The sequence below is a fragment of the Zingiber officinale genome, chromosome 11B, assembly GCF_018446385.1.
Source record: "Zingiber officinale cultivar Zhangliang chromosome 11B, Zo_v1.1, whole genome shotgun sequence".
NCBI classification, from domain to species: domain Eukaryota; kingdom Viridiplantae; phylum Streptophyta; class Magnoliopsida; order Zingiberales; family Zingiberaceae; genus Zingiber; species Zingiber officinale.
Window position 1 is genome coordinate 7280523 of NC_056007.1, and position 9262 is coordinate 7289784.

A 9262-nucleotide genomic window follows, 5' to 3' on the forward strand; every position below is an offset into this window, starting at 1 on the left:
TTATAACTATAGAAGATACTCGATCATTTAATGGATATGGATATACCCATCGGAGATCTTATACCCAATGAATATGGAGACGGAGGATATAAAATCCGATCCAAATCCGACACATTGTCATCCCTAAGAGCTGGGTCTGAGCCGTACTTGGCCCTGAATGGTAACCGGGTCAATGAGTTAATTTGCACTCAGATTGACTGGTTAAAACCATAAACGTCTTATCGCTCAACGAGTTTATTAACCGTTGACCCAAATCGACAAGTCAAAATCGTAATCGATCGACCCATTTAGATATTCAAAACAGTATATCCAATTCCCAATTTTTTCTGAACAATCTTGATTATTTAACTATTTTTTTTATAAATAATAAAGATTAACTGACTGTAAATCTATAAATGCCTTAATTCATTGTTTTTTATCAACTCCTTTACTCTCTTTTTCTTTAAATTCTCAAATCATGATATTTTCAACTTCAATTCAAATGGGAAAACACAATTCATCTTGCAAGGATAAATAGAAGATTAAGAGATGAATTATTTTTTTTTAAATCGTTTATGGATTGTAACTCAAATTGAACGTGACCTTCTAATATTTCAAAGTTAGTCAACTTTTAGAATTAAAGGATTTTATTAAGGCAATCTTAAAAAAATCCCTTTATTTTTTTTTTACTAAACAATATGAATCTTTTCTCATCTTTACCAATATATTCAAAAGCTTTTTTTACTGTAACAATCAACAATATTTAGAGTTAGAATTTATCCAAAATGAAAAAAGGAACAATATGTTTGACTTCATTTATGAAAATCAACTTAGTAATTTTTTTTAAGAAAATAAATTTTTATTTGACCAAAACAAATCTCATTGTACATTTTGTTACTAAAAGCTAAAATAATAATAAATTTTATGGAATCATTACAGCCAGGTGCCCTGGCTCCCTTTCATTTATATGTGGTTTTTATATAGCATTCGAAATTCTCTAGATCGTAATCTCTAGTTCATTTTTGGATAGGGATTGTTAATAGATGAGATTTCATGGATCTTACTTGTAAATAAGTGGGGTTCATGAAATCTCACCTATGAATGAAATAGTTCATCCTCTAGAGGATCTTGTCTCGGTTTTTAGTACCTTTGATTAAATTTTTAAGAATTGTATAATAAATGTTAGCACTCAATCAATTATAATTAAAATTTATTGGATGTAAAGTATATATTTATTATATAGATAAGCTGCCTAATAATTCTTCTGAAATATTATTGTCTTACCAAATGTGATTTCATTTTCATTATTCATGTAGATGACGATATCAAAGAAAATGATTTTGGTGCTTAGGGGTGTAATGAGTTGAGCTTAGTTGTATTCAAACGTATTTATTAATTGAATATCAAATTTATTCAGGAATATTCTATAACTAAATGATTTCATTCATTTATTCGTGAAACAACTTTCATTCATTTATTCACGAATATTCTATAACTAAATGAACTCATTAATTTATTCACGAATATCAAATTGTATTCAAACGTATTTATCTAATAATCAAATTAGAAACATATTAACCATTAGAAAAACAATAAATACTTGCATGTGAATGAATTTTCTATAACTAAATGAATTCATTCATATTATTCCAAATAAGCTTTAATAAAATTAAAACTCTAAAGATTAATTGCGCTATCAATCCAGACAACTTTCATCTAATTGAACCAGCTATAATTAAATCAAAATACAATTGTACAAAAATTATTCTTGTTTTATTTATGAACCTGACATAAATTTAATATTCAAATAATTTAGTATATACGGTTTCAATAATTGCAACGCAATTGCTTGAAAAATGCTTTCTTCAATCAACTAATTACTAGATCTGTACCAAATCGTAATGCAAAGAGATCCAAGTAAATCTCCAATTTTAAACTCTTTCCAAACAACATTCCATCTATATATGTATATACAACACTCATAGTTCAAGAATCACAGTACTACGTACTCAACAATGGCTGGACAAGTAAGAAAGCTAAATTATCTCCATTTATTTCTTTAAAAATCAAACAAGTTTTTTTTTTATATATTTTTTTCTTGTGTTTTGATTTTGTTTCAGAATCTTATCGTCAGTATGTTTGTTCTTCTTCTTCTTGCTTCTTCCTCTACTGCTACTGATATTTCGACTAATGAATCGTCAATATACAACGTCTTAGACTTTGGAGCCATAGGAGATGGCAACACCAATGACACTCTAGTAAGTATTTAAAATAAAGAGATAGGACGGACTCCCATATAACGGAGGGCAAATCCTCTGGATCATTTTTTACAATTCAGGGGATAGTCCTTAAACATACATTGGTGGAATACATGGTCCCCATTTATAAAATAGGTGGGGACCATTCATCCCTACCAATGCATGTTTAAGGATCATCCCCTGGACCGCAAAAAGCGGTCCAGAGGATCCGGGCTCCATATAACGAGGGTTCGAAACTTACACCGGGCATCTCAAACGCCAGCAGTGTTCAAACCACACGTGATTGATGCTGCTGGTCCATCTGCTTCTCAGATTTATCCTAATGGCCGATGTATTTTATTTCTATCTTACATCCTTAACTACTACTGCTTCAGGCGTTTGTGAATGCATGGAGTGCAGCTTGTCACAATAGCACGGCGCGCTCCACCTTGATCATTCCGGCAGGGAAGACATTTTTGTTATCTCGTATCAATTTCGAAGGACCCTGCAACAACTTCATTTATGTAGCGGTATACATACATATATACATGGGTGCCTATTGTGTGTGTATATATTTATATATGTTTGATGAGGAAGACCGATATGCTGTTCTTTGCCAAAGCTTGATGGAAACCTTAAACGGACAAATGAAATATGGCAAGAAGGTTTCAGCTGGCTTCTTTTCATTCAAATTAATGGCATAAACATCACCGGCTCCGGCGAGCTCGACGGCCAAGGGACAGACTGGTGGTCATGTAAAGAGAAAAAGGTAAAACTTTTATATCTATTTTCTATAAAGGGGAGTCTTGACGCAATAATAAAATAGTCTATTGTAAAATGTAAGATAAAACTATACTAAGGAGTTTCATGTATTAGACAATTCTTGACTTATCTATTTATGTATTTCTTGACACTAACTATATTCTTTTCATCGACTTGATTCATACTGCAGAAATGTCCAGATGATGCACCCAATGTAAGTCGACTGAAACACATTGATGAAAAATTTGAGTCAAGTGTGGCCATTGTTAATGAAGTATAATATTGATTGCAGAGTCTACATATGATGAGTTGCACCGATGCACAGATTGGGGGGCTGAGGTTGATCAACAGCACCATGATGCATGTATCGGTGGCGAAGAGTGAGCGAGTCGGTATCAGCAACATCACCATCATCGCCCCCGAGGACAGCCCCAACACCGACGGCATCCACGTCCAGGAAAGCAAATTTGTAAACATCAGCAACTCCATAATTGGGACAGGAGATGACTGTGTGTCACTGAGCGAAGGTGCTGAGGACATTACTATACGTAATGTAACATGCGGCCCTGGCCATGGAATAAGGTATATATATATGCTTAATTACTTACGAATTAGTATAGTTAATGGCCATTAAGTAAGCAGTTTCAAAGCAATTAACCTTGATTATGCCATTAATTAATTTCATGCTTAATTAATAATTGTAGCATTGGGAGCTTGGGCAAAAAAGGGTCCCGGGCAACAGCATCCAACATCCATGTCTCCAACTGCACCTTGACCCAAACAACCAATGGAGTCAGGATCAAGACATGGCAGGCAAGATCACCTTTCTCTATGATTTTTGTATCGGATAAATCTAAACACAACTTGAATGGGAGCTTAATTTGTTGCAATCGTAAAACTATTAATATCGTGTGACCTTATGATCACTAGTTTGATTTGCAGAAACAATCTCTTATAATGCAAGATAAGAGTGCGTATAATAGATTTAATGTAATCTGATCTTTTTATTCATGCATCATTTTTTTTTTATAAATCTAAATACAACTTAGGCATATTTAAAAATATTCCTTAAAATATTTATTCTTCCAATTGTTTTATCATTGCACTATATTCACGGCAATTAACTCACTAAAATAAAACTCTTTAGAGATATATAAAAATGTATTTATAGTATATTTTTAGTAGTATTAAAGTTTTAAATTAAAGACATCACCTATATGCATACATGTCAATCTTAATTTAATTTTTTTTGACTAAAATATCAAGAAAGATTCATATTTTAAAAATATTTATGTATATCTTATTATTATAATAAAGATAAACATAAATGTCAACTAAACAAATTATTTTCATAAAGTAAATTTAACTTTTATTTTTTTATACTTTGCAGGGAGGTTCTGGATTTGCGAGGAACATATCATTTGTGAATATTACCATGAATGGCGTGACTCACCCCATTATTATAGATCAGTACTACTGTCCTAACAGCGTCTGCGATGTCCATGTAAGTACGTAGAAAAAGAAAAAGAAAACTAAGTTACAAATAACTCCAATAATAGTTATGATCATTCACGAGTGATGCTAGCTAATTAATGCTCTACTACAGGAATCAGCAGTAGAAGTGATCGATGTGAAATATATTGGAGTGACAGGAAGCTCATCGAGGGACGTGGCAGTCGCTTTGAATTGCAGCCAAAGTGTGCCTTGCAATGGCATCGTCATGGACAGTGTTAATCTGTGGCATGCAAATGAAGGAGAAGAGGTGCAGTCTCACTGCATCAATGCCAATGGATCTGCAAGGAATCAAGTCACGCCTGCTGTCTCTTGCTTGACCCAGGGAAACCTTGCTAGTTAGCTAGGGTTCTTACAGACCATGGATGGATGATGCCTGGTGTAACCTTCACTCGAGTTGGGAGAATTGTGCTCAGTTGTAACCTAAATATTCGGCATGTTTCTTTCAGATCTCTTTAATGGAATAGCAAACAAGCTAAAAGGATCATTTTAATTCTTTTTTTATATACAACTATTCACAACATCAGTCTTAAATGTTAGAAAAAAAATTATTGGAGAAGAAATAAAAGAAAAATATGGGAGAAAATAATATGGAAGAGGAGGAGAATCTCTACGTGGAAGAGAAGGAGAATAAAATAAAAAACTCAACTTGCTTCATTCATTGAAGAGAGGTACATATTTATAGGCTTATTGGATAAGCACTAATAATCTAGAGAATTTTATATATATATATATATTCTATCTCTACGAAACTCTTATCCTTATCATGACAACTCAACAATTTTATCGTATCATGAAGTCTAGTCAAACTTGTCACCTCATCCATTTTATCTCTATCACAAACTCTTATCAAGACCAACTTTTATCTCTAAAAAATTAAAGTTTAATTCTCAACACCCCCTCTTAAACTTAATTTTGTGACTTCAAGTAGATTATGCATCTTGATAATATCTTCAAACTTTAGTAGCTTAGTAAAAATATCAGCAACTTGATCTTGAGACTTTATGTATTCCACTTGCACCTCTTTTTTTATAATATACTCTCTGATATAATGAAAGCGCGTATCGATGTGCTTGCTTCTATCATGGAAGACTGTATTTTTTGCTAGTATTATTGTAGACTTGTTATCAACTCGAATCTTGGTTGCCTCTTCTTGTGGTAAACTTAACTCATTCAATAAATTTCTGAGCCAAACAACATGACAAACACATGAAGTCGCAGCCACATACTCTGCTTCACAAGTAGAAAGTGTGACAATAGGCTATTTTATTTCGACATCCAAGTGAAAGTTATATCTCCCATAAAGAACACAAATCCTGTAGTGCTCTTTCTATCGTCTATATCTCCACCCCAATCACTGTCGCTATATCCTTTAAGTTTGAAGTGGTTAGATGTTGAATAAAGTAATCCAAAATCTATCGTACATTTGATATAGCGCAAAATTCTCTTAGCAATCTTAAGGTGGGTAGTAATTGGATCTTCCATGTAGCGACTAACAAGTCCAACAGCGTAAAGAATATCAGGCCTTGTGCACGTCAAGTATCTTAAACTTCCAACCAAACTCTTAAAAAATGTTGGATCAACTTTTTCTTCTTCATCATGCTTTCATAGCTTGACTCCACATTCTACTGGGATATTTATAGACTTACTGTTATCCATCTTGAACTTCTTTAGTATCTCTCTTGCATAACCTGCTTGTGAGATGAAGCTTCCATCTTCCCTTTGGTTCACCTCAATGCCCATATAGTATGCCATGAGCCCAATATCAGTCATCTCAAACTCTTTAGTCATCGCTTCTTTAAATTCTCCAAACATACTTGGATTGCTTCCTGTGAAGATCAAGTCATCGACATATATGCATACAATCAAAACATCTTTATGCTTACTCTGAATGTATAATGCATGTTCATAAGGACATTTGATGAAGCCTTTCTCTTGCAGGTGCTTGTCTATTCGGCTATTCCAGCCCTTGGTGCTTGCTTTAGCCCGTAGAGAGTCTTTTTCAATTTTAGAACTCTGACTACTTGTCCTTTAACTTCATAACCTGATGGTTGCTGAATATAGACTTCTTCTTCAAGAACTCCATTTAAAAAGCTGATTTTATATCCATTTGATGTATTTTCCACTTATTTTGAGTTGTTAAAGCAATAATTAGTCTGACAGTTTCTAATCAAGCAACAGGAGCGAATACCTGATCATAATTAATACCAGATCTTTGACTGTAGCATTTTGCCACCAATCTTGCTTTATATCTTTCAACTTCTCCTTTGGCATTCTTCTTTATTTTGTACACCCACTTCACACCAATCGCCTTATGTCCTTTAGGAAGTGCAGTTAACTCCCATGTGTCATTCTTCTCTATCGCTTGATTTCTTCATCCATCGCATCTTTCCACCTTTTGCTCTTTATAGTTTCTTGGAAATCTATAGGCTCGCAATCCACAAAGAGACAAAATAGAGTAATATTATCTTGATTTTCAGTTACCTCATAAATGTCTCGCAAGCTTCTAAAGCGTGATACTCTCTCACTTAAATTTTCACTTGAAGTTGATGCAGATGAATTTCCTTGAGTCCTTGATGTTGGTATTACTAGTGGAGTAGTAGATTCCTCTCTTGTTTGCTCAACCCTTGGTTGCTCCACCCTTAGTTACTCCACATCTTCTGTAGGACCGATGCGGCCGGCTAGAAGGGGGGGGGGGGTTGAATAGCCCGGAAAAATCAAACACAACCCTTTCTCGTACGATTAAGCTAACACATAAAAAATAGATTAAACAGAAAATAAAGCATAAAAACGAGGCACCGAATTTGACTTGGTTACAACCGGGGAGGTTGTTAATCCAAGGATGAAGATCACACTAAGAGCTCCTTCAGGCGGAGAAGCCTCGTTTACAGCAGTGTAAGCACAGAAAGACAGAAGCTAAACTAAACAGTTGAAGCACACAAGTGTTGTTTACAATTTCTGAACTGATGAAGAGCTTCTGGACCAAGGCTATATTTATAGCCTTGGTCTGGGCGCCTGGAAGGGTTGCGACAGAGATAAAGTTTTATCCCCAGCGTTCAGATCGCGTAAATCGCGATCTTGGTCAAAATCAGGGTCCGGGCGCCCGGATTGGTTCCGGGCGCCCAGGAGCAAAAAGTCACCTGTGGTTGACTTTTTGTCCGGGACCACTTCTCCGTTAAGTCCCCGTTTCGGTCCGGGTCTTCTGCTCCGGATCCGCTTGATTGGTGATCTCGACATCCGGAATAGGGCTCACCCGAACCCATCTTCCGGTCTTCTCGAGCATGCTTCCTCTCGGCTTCTCGACGTCATGCGTGTCCTTCTCGTCCACCAGTATACTTCGCAGACTTCGTCCCTTGATCGCACCCCGTGCCGACCTGGCTAGCTGCGTCTCTTGCTCCCGAGCAATCTTCCGCTCCGCTTCGTACCTCGGAACCATTGCGCGCACTTCCTTCTCGTCCGCCGGTGTACTCTTCCGCAGCGTCTCGTCCCTCGGACGCACCGCGTGCCGTCCTTCTCGCTAGCTGCGTCTTCCGCTCGAGTACCTGTGCTCCTAAGCTCCTGCACACTTAGACACAAGGTTAGAAAACAACATAACCTAACTTAACTTGTTGATCACACCAAAACCAACCTTGGGGTTCCAACAATCTCCCCCTTTTTGGTGTGATCAACCCAAGTTAAGCTAGGGTTAACTAGACAAAAAATAAACTAACTAAATTTACAATTTAGTGCACAAAGATAGAAAAAAAAATAGACCTATACTTATCCTTCTCCCCCTTTGATCACAAAAAAATGGGATTCCAAGAAAAAATCTAAGGGTTAAAGACTTAGAAAATTTTGAAAAGCTACCTTAAAAAAATTTCTAAGTCAAAAGATTCTAAGTTAGAAAAAGAATTTTGCAATCAATAAAACTTAATAAAATATTTTGAAAAATATTTTTGAATCAATAAAAGCAGAATAAATCCTAAGTAAAATTTTAAGTAAAAGAATTTTGAGATTTATTTTATTTATTTATTATTATTATTTTTTTTAGATTTTAACTTAGGAAAAATAGTTTTTGAAAATTTTTCTAAACACTCTAAGTAAAAGTTATTTTTGAAAATAGAATTAAAAAAAACTAATTATTTAAAAAAAAATTAAGTCAAAATTTTGAACCATGTTTGAATAACTTTTTAAAGCATTAAATAATTCTAGTATTAATGCTTTATTAATTAAACATTTATTTCAATATTTGGCTTCCAGGCAGTGGCGAGGCACTAGGCCTTCTTGGTTATTGGAGCAACAACCACTTCTAGTCAAAGCCCATAAAGAAATTTTTGTTTAATTTTCTCACTTAAAGCGCTAACTTTGATTTTAAAATTTACACTAAGTAAGATTTAGGAACCCAATAAAGGTTCCAACCTACTGGATTAACTAAAAATTTCTTAGGGACATATTTTCTAGAGATATTTTTAATTTGTCCCTGGTGATATCTATAATATCAATTCAAATTATTGAACCTTCTAAAATTGGATTTAGATGAGCAAGCAGAGTTTTTCAAGTTTTCTACTTGAATTTTTAAATTTTGAATTTCTAATTTTTCATTTTCTAAATTTGATTTATCTAGAATTTCTAACGGACAAGATGTAGCTAATATTGCTTTTAAATCTTTATTTTCATTTTCTAATTTGCAGCAATCTTTTGTTAAAATTTTAATGAATTTAAACATTTTATTAGGAGGAAGAGATCGTACCTCACTTACCTTGTCGATCTCGTTGTCGGTTTCTCCCCCTGAA

General features: G+C 34.5%; 1 protein-coding gene across 1 annotated transcript; it reads left to right on the top strand.

The window, feature by feature from the left end:
* Positions 1 to 1994: 1994 nt before the first annotated feature.
* On the top strand, positions 1995 to 4833 carry LOC122033741 (polygalacturonase ADPG1-like). The gene is made up of 9 exons (XM_042592906.1): positions 1995 to 2006; positions 2100 to 2237; positions 2612 to 2746; positions 2839 to 2985; positions 3169 to 3192; positions 3271 to 3560; positions 3683 to 3791; positions 4369 to 4482; positions 4585 to 4833. Exons 1-9 carry the CDS (start codon positions 1995 to 1997, stop codon positions 4831 to 4833), a joined length of 1218 nt encoding a protein of 405 aa, XP_042448840.1.
* Positions 4834 to 9262: the final 4429 nt, after the last annotated feature.